The 13,276-nt window shown below is 36.0% G+C and overlaps 2 protein-coding genes across 4 annotated transcripts; one reads left to right on the forward strand and one right to left on the reverse strand.

The window, feature by feature from the left end:
- The first annotated feature begins 547 nt into the window (after positions 1 to 547).
- Positions 548 to 6,615, forward strand: LOC107792850 (2-oxoglutarate and iron-dependent oxygenase domain-containing protein CP2). The gene is made up of 9 exons (XM_016615100.2): positions 548 to 1,126; positions 2,237 to 2,284; positions 2,545 to 2,721; positions 2,817 to 2,967; positions 3,075 to 3,161; positions 3,351 to 3,475; positions 4,355 to 4,473; positions 6,042 to 6,153; positions 6,301 to 6,615. Exons 1-9 carry the CDS (start codon positions 788 to 790, stop codon positions 6,334 to 6,336), a joined length of 1,194 nt encoding a protein of 397 aa, XP_016470586.1. The 5' UTR covers positions 548 to 787; the 3' UTR covers positions 6,337 to 6,615.
- Positions 6,616 to 8,295: 1,680 nt separating this feature from the next.
- LOC107792848 (DNA replication complex GINS protein PSF3) lies at positions 8,296 to 12,502 on the reverse strand. 3 transcript variants are annotated; one of them, XM_075241409.1, is made up of 7 exons: positions 12,323 to 12,502; positions 12,120 to 12,164; positions 11,965 to 12,036; positions 11,440 to 11,540; positions 10,999 to 11,097; positions 8,985 to 9,124; positions 8,296 to 8,603 (listed from the first exon to the last, which is right to left on the reverse strand). In XM_075241409.1, the coding sequence occupies exons 2-7, from the start codon at positions 12,162 to 12,164 to the stop codon at positions 8,494 to 8,496; spliced, it is 567 nt and encodes a 188-aa protein (XP_075097510.1). In that variant the 5' UTR covers positions 12,323 to 12,502; the 3' UTR covers positions 8,296 to 8,493. The 3 variants fall into 3 exon arrangements, with proteins under 3 accessions (XP_075097510.1, XP_016470585.1, XP_016470583.2); XM_016615099.2 differs by having other exon boundaries at positions 12,373 to 12,492; XM_016615097.2 differs by having other exon boundaries at positions 12,396 to 12,488.
- Positions 12,503 to 13,276: the final 774 nt, after the last annotated feature.

The following is a 13,276-nucleotide window of genomic DNA, read 5'->3' on the forward strand; positions in this document are numbered from 1 at the left end:
CAACGAAATCAAAGGATATTGCAACACGTCCCTTCGATTTTGGTCAGGCAAATTGATTTTGGAGAGGCTAATCGGATCTTTGAGGGTGGGGTAATAGGGTTCTTTACTTTGAGAATTTTTCACTGAGGGGTTAATGGGTTAATGAGTGACTGTGTAATGTTATGTTTATGTTTATTTACGGAAGGATTTAATTACGTGGCTTCATAATAAAAGCGCATGTTTTCCACTGAAGTTATTATAGTTAGGTCAGGCCTTAGGAAGGAGTAAATAAATACAGTTCTTTAAACAATAGTGGAGTGTTAGGACACCCATAAAGTTTAGGTGTGTGAATAACTTTCCAGTACAAGTTGAATGAGGTCTTTATGCATTTTCTCTTGAATGAATAGTAAAGATTCATATAATTGATCATTTTCACTTTCATGTCAAAAACTTTGACTTGCACTTGCAATATAGAATTAATCAAATTTGAATAATTAAAAAAAATAAGCAAATGAATTCTACTAAGAATTTTCACGTATAATACAAAATTTATTACAAAAACATAAACAATAATCGGTATTTCTTGTGGACACCTCGAGCTGACATGAGTATTTGCCTAATAAAAATAATCCAAAAAACAAAAATAGGTCTGAGGCCAGCTCCACACATCTAAACCCTACTTCTTCATCACCATCAACAAATCCAACCCTAAAAAAAAATGAAAACCCTAAATCTCCATCTGATAAAATGATCCCATAATCTTCACAATCCCACACTCAACAGAAATCCAAAACCACAATTCTCAACAATGTCTCAAGATGGCTCAGCAGCAGCAACAATGGATCGGAAGAAGGATTCTCAATCAACAACAAACCCTACCCGAAATGGTAACGGTAACGGTAACGGCGGAACAGCAACAAACGGCGCCGTTTACCCGTCACTCAATTCTCTGAGGTTGCGTTTAAACCCTAGTATTGATCACAAGTCGGATAATTATGAAGATCTTCAATTGGATTTTAGTCCATTGTTATTTAGCTCGCTCGAACGGTACCTTCCGCCTACTCTCCTCAATTCGTCACGTGACCATAAAGTTCATTACATGCGGGAAATTCTCCTTAAGTATTGTCCTGAAGGTGAACGTACACGTGTAAGTATAGCATTTTCAATTTTGTAAATTACATTTTTCAATTTTGCGTTTGTAATTTGCATGTGATTGTTGTTGTTCTTTGTACATTTTGATTAGTGTATATATTATGTTAGAATGTGGGTAGTGAATTGAGCCATTATTAACTGATGAGAAGCTGAAAAGGGAAAACTTAGAAGCTGAACTTTTTCTGTGCTTTGTATTGCAATTTTGCATGTACGTTGCCATTAAGCAATTTGCTGAAAAATCAACTTTTTTTATGTCGAATTAGTTTTCTCAATGAAACACCTTTGTTAGTATTAAAAAATAGTGAAAGGGTGGCTTGTGGAGCTCTAGGTACGCAGAGCTGTGAATTCAGCTGTAATAGAGTGCTTATATGCTGTTTGATGAGAATGAAAAAAACAAAAGAAAATAAAAAGCTAGAAAAATCTGGGCTTTTTGATGGTTATTGCTGAAAATCTCGGGCTTTGTTTTATTCTCATCCATTATTGTCCTGAACGTGAATTTGCATTTTGCACGTGGTTTTTTTTTTTTTGTATTTTTTACCGTGGTATCTAGGTCAGCTTGTGCGTACCTCTATTATTCCACCGGATACCTGCTACCTCCACCGGCGCAGGTACTAGGTAGCTCTATCCACTAAGACTTAGGCGGATGAGAAAAAATCATCTAATATTATTTTGCCTCCGCTATGATTTGAACCTGATACTTCGTGATTCTCCTCCCACTGACCACTAGGCCACACCCTTGGGTGCGACATAGCTTGTTTCTCTTTTCAATAGGCAAATGATTTAATAATTCAGGGAGATGTGACCCGAGTATAGATGGATATAAGAACAACCAAAATTTTGGTTAAAAAGAACATGTGATCTAAGTTAAACCTACCTGGTTAATTTGTTTATAATGTGGTGGAATATTTACAAAACATGCCAGTCTCCTAATGAAGTCCTTGTTTACCCTTGAACTATTAGGAATGTTGTCTGCTGATATAGTCTTCTCTGAATGTCCTTTGCTTTCCAAACTTTTCCTTGCTATTTGTGAGATTGTACTCTCTCTCTCTCTCTCATTCCGAAACTCTATCAGTACAATATTGTTTCATCTCCTCTGCTTTAACAGGTGCAGAAGCATAGGGAATACCGACAGAAGATTATATCAAACTATCAGGTATTTACGTTCTGCAGAAGGGATTTGTAGGTTAATATTTCAGTGATGGTTGTAAATGAAGACATCAATTTTTATACTTTTTGTTGTTAAGTCTATTAAAGTAAGGTAAGAAAGTTTACGTAACTTTGCTTGCGTTTTCTCTGGAGAGAAATGCCTTTCCATTTAAAGAATTATAAGCATAGAATGTAATGCTCATTGATCTTCGTTTAGCATTAATCTTCTTCCTTTCTATTTTCTAATTAGCTTTCCTTTTATTCCAGCCTCTACACAGGGAGTTATATACCATGCATGCTGCGAATTTTTTTGTGCCATCATTTCTTAAGGCAATTAGCGAGAACACAGAGGAAAGTTACAGAAACATAATGTCGGAACCCTCTCCTGGAGTTTTAACATTTGAAATGCTTCAACCACGATTTTGTGAGATGATGTTGGCTGAGGTATCAACCGGCTTGCTGCTGTTATTTTGCATGCTAAATCTAGTTTTTCTTTGTAGTTTAGCATTTCTGTTTTCTTATCAGGTTCTATTGCTTAGGTAGAAAACTTTGAAAGGTGGGTCCGCGAGACAAAGTTCAGAATAATGCGTCCCAATACAATGAACAAATTTGGTGCCGTTCTTGATGACTTTGGCCTCGAAACTATGCTTGACAAGTTGATGGAAGATTTCATTCGTCCCATTTCAAGAGGTAAGAATTTTACTTTTAACTGCGATGCAGCAAGAAAGGAGAGAGGATCTGATTGTGAAAATTAGTTGGCTCTTCTCTTAGTCTTCCTCTTTGATATTTTTGTGCAGTTTTCTTTACTGAAGTTGGTGGATCCACACTTGATAGCCATCACGGTTTTGTTGTCGAGTATGGGATGGATAGAGATGTTGACTTGGGTAAATTTTTGTATGCTTTTGAGTACGGGCACACTTTTACCCTTTCTTTAAGTGAATTTTTTACCTTATCAAAAAAAAGTTATTGTTTGTTTAGTACTTATTGGGGTCAGCTATTGCTTTGAAGTGCCTCAAAGCCTTTTTGGCTCTGTGAGGGACATTGTCTTGCATCTCAACCAATTTAATTTTCAGGTTTTCATGTTGATGACTCAGAAGTAACTTTAAATGTGTGCTTGGGTAAGCAATTCTCTGGTGGAGAGCTGTTCTTCCGTGGAGTGCGGTGTGAGAAGCATGTAAATACTGAAACACAACCTGAGGTAATTATTGTTCCGTTGTTTGATTAACTGTGCACGAGAAATCTCTGTTTCAATAGGAAGCCATGTTTCCATTATTTCATATTTATCAACAAAAAAATTCCATTATTTCCTATGTATTTTTGTTTAAATGGTTATTGTGTTGTCGAAACTAGTAGCTTTTTGCACAGTGCCCTTACTGTCAACAACCTGGTAACCAAGTGTATTGCAACTTTTTCAGAGAAAATGCTGACTGTTTATTGTGATAATTTGAAGTCGTGATAAATGTTAAACCTGAGTTTCAAAGCTGGATCCATGACAATCTTCTTGATCACGTGCCGGAACGGAAAAAGGCAGAGGACTGCTCTTATCTCTTTTTACTTTTACAAGTCAAAATGATTCCATTGATATCCACCATACAGTGTGAATGAACGATAAGCTTCAGGTGAAAAAACGGAAACCTCCAACTATATAAAGAATATGACATGTCTTCTTTACACCAGAAGTACAAATGAAACAAAATGTAGATTTAACTCTCCACATTGGACTCTCAACCCCTTCAAACATTTCTTCTGCTCCTTCTCCATATTAGCCAATTAAAGAGGCACAACTTTCCATTATTCGCTTATACTGGCATCCAACTGGTGGTACCTTTTATTGGCACCTTACTTTGAATGCAGATTTGCTTGCTTTATTTCTCCATAGTAATCAGTGATGATGAATATATGCTGTGTTATTACCAAGTTTATCAGCTCATTCTCGAAGTCTACATATGGTTTAAATACTGAAGAAAGAATGTTGTTAGCTCCACGTTATTTGTGTGTTAGAGTATATATCATCAAATTCAAAATACAACTTATGCATGTCAAGAGCATTCACTATGGATTTGGAATAATTTAACAGGAGATCTTTGATTACTCCCATGTCACGGGGCGTGCAGTGCTTCATCGTGGTCGCCATCGGCATGGTGCTAGAGCAACAACATCGGGGCAGAGGATCAACTTGTTGTTGTGGTGCAGAAGGTATTAGATGCTGTTGCCTTGCTATTTTGATCGTTTCCACTAGACAATTTGCTTCAAACACAGTCGTGAAAATTTGTTATTGTTGGAATATCCTGTTACCGCTGCATTACCTACTGTTTGAAGTTTTAAGCTGTGCTTCATAATTGTTTGAGAACAGCAGTGGATGCAGCTCTTTGGCAACAGGTTCATCTGAACCTAGTATTTTTTCCGCGGTATGTGAAAACCCGCTAAATTTCAACAAATAAAAAAGGGCAGCCCAGCACACAAAGCATCTCGCATTCACACAGGGTCCGGGGAAGGGCCGCATCCTAAGGGGTGTGATGTAGACAGCCTACACTAATTCCACTGCTCGAACCGGTGACCTATAGGTCATACCGAGACAACTTTCTCGTCGCTCTAAGGCTCTCCTTCTTAAATTTCAACAAATATTAGATCTAAACCCATACTTTTTAGAAGAACAATGAGTTCGGAACTAAGAACCTTAAAGGTCAAACCCATCTAAGTTTAAATCCTTGTCTGCCTCTGTTTAAGTATGCAATATTGATGCTTAACTACGGTCTCCATTTTATCTGCATAGTCCTCCTTGATGCAGATATTTGGATGTTTTCCATTTTATTTCTGGCATCAGTGCTTCAAGTACTGAAAGTAGTTTATGTATATCAACTTTCAATGATATGAGGAGAAGTAGTGTAAAGTGACGGTGGGGAAAGGAGCGAATACTGTCTTATAATCATGAAAACATGATGCTGATATTCCTTGAGGCACCTAAATATATGTGCCATGCTGAGTTGGCAACTGAAAATGGCATGAGTTAACTTGGAATAGCATAGTTTAGCATGTTTGTAGAAACGTTGATTAAATGGTTACATTATATCTAGATCTCAACTTTTTCCCTTGGCCATTGATAGTGGTTGGTCATACAGACATCTACTAGTTATCGTGATTTGTCAAATTTTTTATGGATACCTGATTACCTGGTGGTTATGGTATCACTCATTCTCCTTTTTCACAAAATAAAAGAAGAGTTTTGATAAACAGCTGAATGCATATCATGCTTTCTGGAAAAGCTTTTCTCAAGAATTGGAGATGCACATATTATTGATTTTCTTTTTCAGTGATGATAGGTAACTTCATATAGGATAAATTCGTTTTGCACTAACTGTTTTACATGGACAGTGTGCTTCATGGTATTCCTAAACCTTGAACCATGTTTTGCTCATGTTTGGCTTCAAACTTATCAGGATTAAAATTGCTGGAGGTATTGCTAAGATGCTAAGAAAAATCTGATTTATACAAGGCTTCACTTCATATGATGCAAAATCTTTGCTTGGAGTATCTAATTGTAACTGCTTTTTCAAGAGGGGATGGTCCGGTGTTGGTAAAAGTGCATAACATTATACTTGTTCCAACTAAATAATTTGTTTTACTTGTCAATAAAAATTGTATGTAAAGATATGAACTTCTTTGCTGCAACTCAATCAGACCAGATCTCAATAATTCGGATGTCTTACTTTTATTCATCTTCCAGAATCATTGAATACCTGATAGTTGCTATCTTTCCCTTACAGTTCTGTCTTTAGAGAGCTAAGGAAGTACCAGAAAGACTTTTCCGGCTGGTGTGCAGAGTGCCAGCGCGAGAAGAAGGAAAGGCAACGACTGTCCATTGCTGCTACTAAATTGGTAAGCAATAATTGTCTCTTGTAATAACTTTAACAAATAGTTGACAAGCTCTGCTTATGCATTATGACATTAAAAGGTGAAATATAGTTAGAGCTGGTTGAAGTATTTTTCTAAATTATTTTGTCATTTGTCCTTTATGTTTTCCAGGAGCTGCTGAAAAGAGAAGGGGAAGCTGCTACATAGCTGTTCATTCTGTTTTCCTGCTAATTTTTTTGTTCGTCCTTTTGCCTCATGTAATATAGCTGTATGCTCATATTCAAGGCCGAAGAACTGCCGAAGAACTTTCTTGTTAGATATAGTATAATATGAAAGGGTGTTGTTCGCGTTACCGAAATAGCTGTACATGTAAATCGGGTAGGTACCCTCCTATTTGCCAACTGAGATGGTATCAGTACAAAACTGGCAATCGGGTAAACATTGTTTTATAGTTATGTTTGTTAATGGGGGCAATTTCTTTCTCAATTTAGGCTATGCTATTCTATTGTGTTACTATTTCCTATTTTACAAAACTGTGCATGTTCTCCTGTATATACAATCGAGTATTGCAACCTTCTGCTAGCAGGGGTATCAAGTAAGTAGTAACGTTGTTTACCAGAACTTAGACAAAATGAAAAAAAATTACCTTACGATTTTCATACTTGACTGTAGGGGTGAGCGTTCGGGCAGTGCAGATTGAATATGAAAATTTTGGTTTGGATTTTTCGGACTTCAGAATGAAGAAAATCCAATCCAAATTAGCTCGGATTGGATCGGATTTTTTAAGTTCGGTTTCGGATTAATCGGTTTGGATATTTTGGATTTTCGATTTTGAGCTTATAAGTTGAGGTGTTTCTTAAACAGCCTCTCTATCCCAGGGTAGGGGTAAGGTCTGCGTACACACTACCCTCCCCAGACCCCACTAAGTGGGATTATACTGGGTTGTTGTTGTTGTAAGTTGAGGTGTTTCTTCTTTTTACAAAAATAAATTCAAATGAAATACTCATATTAAATTGCTTGAAAAGTTCCTCTTTCTCACCATAATCATCCAAATAAAGTATTCAAGTAATGAAATTTTCAAGCAAATGCAACAAAGACATTAATACGGCAGATAAGAAGTAGCTATAGTAAAACCATATCCAAATAGAAAGTATCATGACAATAATTTAGCACTAATTAATATTGAATTGTGAGATAATATCTAATGGGTGGGGTGTTGAACTTATTACTACTGATATGTGGATAATGGACTAAATTTAATAGGATTTTCGGATATCAAAAAATATGAAGTACCAAATCCATTATCCACACCAAAATCCAATCCGTAATCTGAAAATCCAAACCAAAAATTCAAAAAATTCGAATTTTGGTTTGGATTTCTAGTCTGCCCAAACTATGCCCACCTGTACTTGACTGACAAGTTTTTCCACATATGGGAGTTGCCTGAGACCCATTTGTGAAGACTGACCAGCTTTTATAAAAGTGAAGTTATCTATATTCATTTCCTTTTATAATTGTCGACTGGAGACTCTGCTCTTTAATGCAGCTAACCTTGCATATTGCTTCCTTTCTTCTATGTTAATAAAATGAAAAAAGAAAATGCTCCTTTTTCTTGAATTCATTTGAGGGGAAAAAAGAAAAGGGTGAAATTAAAAAATAGCCAGATTTATTAGTAATTGAAAAATAGCCATAATTTCAAAAATAAATCGAAATTTAGTCACTTTTTATGTAAAGATAAATTTGAACAAAAATACTATTCAAAATCCGGAAATATTCTAGCATAATATGCTGGAGTTCGAATTTTTTACATGTAAACATGCTGGAATTTCATAATGTGCTAGAGTTCCAACAAAATATGCTGAAAGTTCATACGCAAGTGCTCCAATTTCCAGTATAATATGCTGAAACTTTCTGCATGCTGGAATTCCAACATAATATGCTGGAAGTTTATATACATATGCTCTATTCTCCGGTATATTATACTAAAACTTTCCATGTGCAGTAGTTCCAACATAATATGCTGGAAGTTTATGCGCAAGAACTCCATAATTCAGTATATTATACTGGAACATTCCATGCTGTAGCAAAACATTGGCTATTTTTAATGACATTACAAACACTGGCTATTTTTCAATTATCAGTCCGAAAACTAGTTAGCCCGTGCTATTTTCACCAAAGAAAATATATTGATCAAAATTATTAGTTTGAAGCAGTAAGATTGTCTATATTAACCTCATCAGCTAGTCTCCAGATCCACTTTCTATAATACACTTGAAAAGAGAGGCAAATCTCATAGAATAGCCAAATAGACAATACATCTTCATATCGTAGCATGCCTGATCATATCTTTTCAAGTACCAAAACTCATTCAACTGGCTTCCTCTTTCTTCCAAGTACAGAAGCTTTCTGCAATCTAGGACCTCCCATTCGCCACTTCTTAAATGCTGCTGTTGATGACTGACCAGCTTCATACACTTCGCCATCAAATTATCAATAAAAACCAGAAAATTAGTAATGAATCTTACAAGTATTTGACCAGAAATATTTTTTGAAAGTAACATTTTAAAGTTTTAGTTCAGTGGTGTTTTTAGAAGAAGTAATTGTAACAAAACAAAAGTCTTCTGGCCTCTAAAAGCAACCTGAGATGATTTTCCAAAAATAAATAAATTTGGGAATAGAACTTCTAAAAACAACTATTCAATCACATTTTTGTTTTCTAAAACTTCAAAGAAGCGTGTATGAGATTCTCAAATGAACTGTCTAAACGCCACTACTCAGAGGAGTTTTTTTTTTCTTTCTTAGTTTGGGGGAAGGGCGGGGGGTTGAGAATCAATAGATTATAAGAATTTTCTCACATTTAGTCTCTTCTTTTGTCAGAAGAGTCAAGTTCTTGGGAACCACAATTGACGCTGCAGTATGAGCCTTGATGAGGACTTCTCTGTATCTTGTTCGAAATGCAACTAGAAGTAGAGGTCCAATGGTCTTCTCACCAATCCTGTCCAATAAGAAAGACAGAAAGTATAAGGTAATGTCAACCTGAAGAAACACCAAATTAGCATATAGGTTTGAAGGAAAAGAAAATCAGGAGAAACAACAAACTTGAGGCAACAAGAGCTGCAACTGCAATCTGCAAATGTACTACTACCAGATACACTTAGATGTACCAGAATTTGAAGAGACAAGATGCCTACCAACCACATCATTTAATGTGGCAAAAGAGAACTGGGAATAGTTAAAACTATTGATTACTGGTTTGCTATCAAATTTAAAGTAGCTAAGGTCTTGCACTACCATATTGTGCCACAGGATGAGCGGAGATCTTTATGATTTCTGCAAAAGACAGCTCATAATCAAACAGGGGAGTGAACGACTTTGGGTTTCCCTTCCATGTAATTAAGTCCTGATTTTACACAAGTGTAAACAAACGAGAGGCCTGTTTCAACTCTGCTCAATTATATTTTGTGTGTTTCCGGCTTTTTCAAGCTAAAGAATCATGCAACAGTAACTGATACTCCTATAATAGGATCATGTCTACAAAGGATATATTAACCATGAAGCACACTCCTAAGTTTTAAGTACCTGACCTCAAGAAATGTCCTTTTCTGCTTTTAACAGGAACACTTCATTCACATAAAATTTCTAATAGAAAACCAGTCTGTACCCGTAGTCTACACAAAAGCTCTTGAATTCATTTGGACAATGCCAGCCTGTCAGAGAGTATCACCATATCTTGTAAGGACTAACGAGAGCTCCATCAGCGAACATATGCATAGCAAGGTCGGACCTTCTTTCCTTTGCTTTTCCTATTAGCTCGCATTTTTTTTTTGGGGGGGGGGGGGAAGATAAGCTATATTGAAACGGAAGAGCATTTAAAGGTCCATTTATGCTCTAAATGTAGCATCGTTTCCTTTGTAGTCACCACCAATCACCATTTCCCATAACTCAGCTCATGTGAAAACTATTATCCCTTGGTACTACTTAGACTATATTAAGTTCTACCAGCAATCCTTTGGCTCAACTACCGGGTTGTTCGGACTCTTCACTTTCAGAGCCGCACCCGTGTCGATACGACGTGGGTGTGGGATCCGTGCCGGATCTGGTGAACCACTTTTGGGTACTTTGACCAAAATCGACAGAGAAATTTAGGACATTTCTGAAATCAAAACAAAAGCTAGGGTGAAATTGAAGAAAATGGAATAGCTTGTATATAGAAATTTCTGTGTCAATCATTTTCCTTTTATGTCTTTCTCAGATTCTCCTCTTGATCAATATTGTCTCCTTCTCGGAATACCTTATAAGTTTTCCAAATAATGTCTCATTATTTAAACATATTTTCATAACTCTATTTTAAGATATTTGAATTATTTTGAGCCGAATCTCCGCACCCGTATCCGTACATGGATTCGTACTCCTCAATCATTAAATTCAGATCATGACGGATCCGACCTCTAGATCCATACCCGTCTCGGACACCCACACTCGAGTCTGAGCAACTAACGCTATTAATGGTCAAGTAGAGTGCTTAGCATAAAGTACCATGAACTGCATGAGTTTCAGGATCAGACGCCATGCTTCATATAAAGTAATATGAACTACATCAGTTTCAATTAAAAGCTCTCTTCCGTGGCAGGGTTCTGGTCCACTCCTAGTTCACCTATAGAAGTTTGGCCATTTAGCATGCCTTCAGAACCCTTCTTCACATTAGCACAATCATTTCTCGCATTACTTGGCCACTATTGCGATCTAAGATCAGTCAATCTACATCAGCTTCCCCTACTTGGGGTTTTGGGAGGTTTTGCAAAAGAAGAAACAGGTGCAAAGTAACATAACAGTTGCAGGAAAAAAGGAACAAAGACAAGAAGAACTCACAGGCGTGCTATCTTGCATCCAAAATTATAAAAGTAGGGGCATAAACTTCTCAGATCCACATGTGCTGCGTCAGCTCCTATCTCATTCCTCGTTTTGGCTCTGGTAAATTAACATATAAGAAACAAATAGGTAGAAACTTCCAAATCTTGGAAATTGGATCTATAAAACAAGCATGGTGTGAATTATCATATGAGATACGTCAAGTTTTAGACGGTTCGTGCAAGTGTCTAAATAGCAGATTGTCATCAGTCTGAAGAGAACATCAACCAATCTAAATCTATTACTAATTTTTAAGGATAACTCTGCACAAGGTAAGATCGAGTGTCCATAAATATTCAACATCTCTTTCAATATCTGCCACTTCGCATACTTAACTAATTCCACTGGTGTATCAAGTAAAAGTAAACATGAAACCATGATGAGAAACACTAAGAACTTTACTTGGTATCAAAGTATGGAGGAACTTTAATCGACACGGCCTGTCTCACGTATAGCTCCTGGGCAAGCCAAAAGGGCATTTCTACTTGTGTGCCAGCTTCCACCTGGAATTGAATGGGGAAATAAACATCACAATTTGGTCCAGAAAATAAGAGTTTTAAGTTCTAACTTCTAACACCAACGGTGCAAAAATTATTTACACAAGCAAGTCATTTAAAAGGTAAATACGGGTAACTATCTATCTAATACTAGGATTGATTCGTAACCTAGAAGAAATGGTAATTTACCTGCTATAACATATTAAATTACACTGTTGGTTTAAAAAAATATTTTTAAAATAAGGTCATTTAAAAGGTTAGTACAAGTAACTATTATTTAATAGTTACTCCATAACATATTGTTAACCGCGAATTTATGGTAAATTAACTGCTATAACATGTTAAATTACACCGATGATTCAAAAATTAAACGGCCAATGTTTATAACTCAAATCCGGCAAACAAAACCAATTCAACATAAAAAATTTACCTTGTTAGTTTCATCAGCACAATCAAAAATCCCAACTTCATTAGCTGTTTGCAAGAACACAGCTGGAACAAGCTGATTTCCATTAAGATTATCAATACCCACAAATATTTTTACACTTAAACAAAACATAAGAAAATTCAAGAACTGGGAATTACCTCTTCTTCAGCTAATATATCATCAATGTCATAATAATTTGCCATCTTCAATGAAAAAAAGTCGACTTTTCAACAAATTGGGTTCAAACTCACTCGACAATTTGCATAAATCGAAAAATCAAAACTTTTTTGGTTCTAGTTAATTCAACAATAAATAAGTAGTACTGAAATTAGGGAAAACAGAAACTAAATGTAAACATTACTGTTTTATTTGAGATTTGACAAAAATAAGAAGATTTGCTATGCGAAATACCAAAATGAGATCGAAGCCCTAACCCGCCCTTTTTGGCAAATCGTATTGTTTTTTGAAAATTCAGATGAAAAAGGCGCTAAGTGAAATGAATTTGTGTACATGGCGCCCCTTTAGGTTTACTCTTGTTGCATTTATGCCCGCATGCTGTGGTAAATATGTATTACCTCACCATCCATTTCAATTTATGTGAATTTATTTTGTTTTTAGTCTAACAACAATAACAACAATCCAGTAAAATTTTATTAATGGGGTCTAAGAGGGTAGTGTGTATGCATATCTTACCCCTACCTCGATGGAGTAGAGAGGCTGTTTCTGAAAGACAATCGGCTCAAGAAAACAAAAAGACAAAAGGAAACAATATTAGTATCACCATAGAAATAATAGGGAAAATAGGAATAACATGAAATCCAGAAGAAAAATACAAAGCAAAAAGCGATAGCTACTAAATAGATCTTGCACTAAAAAGTGAAATAGTAAGGCACAACATATGCTTAAGGTTGTGTTAATAATTTGTATTCGAAAATATATTCAGATATAAAAAAATAAAGTGAAACCAGAAATGTAGAAGAACATAAATTAATCCGAGCCCACAGAATTCATAGCATTTCCTTTAGGAACTTCATCCCTCTTAGTACCCGAGGTATATGATTATTTTCTCCTAGGATAAGACGGATTACCCTCGCTGGTGTAGCGGTACTTCAAACCCCAGTGACCAACGAACTCAAAGAACAGTAGCAAATCACACTTACTGCTTTCTTTCTGTTAAAACAATGCAAAAGGAAGAAGGAGAAATTAGGATTTCATAAGGAAAATCTGAGGGAGAGGTCATGTATTTATAGCCAAAACGTTGGGTGATACCGAGGGATTGCAACTCTTCATAGTAAGCTGCAACTCAAAATGACAG

Source organism: Nicotiana tabacum, chromosome 20, assembly GCF_000715075.1.
Source record: "Nicotiana tabacum cultivar K326 chromosome 20, ASM71507v2, whole genome shotgun sequence".
NCBI lineage: Eukaryota > Viridiplantae > Streptophyta > Magnoliopsida > Solanales > Solanaceae > Nicotiana > Nicotiana tabacum.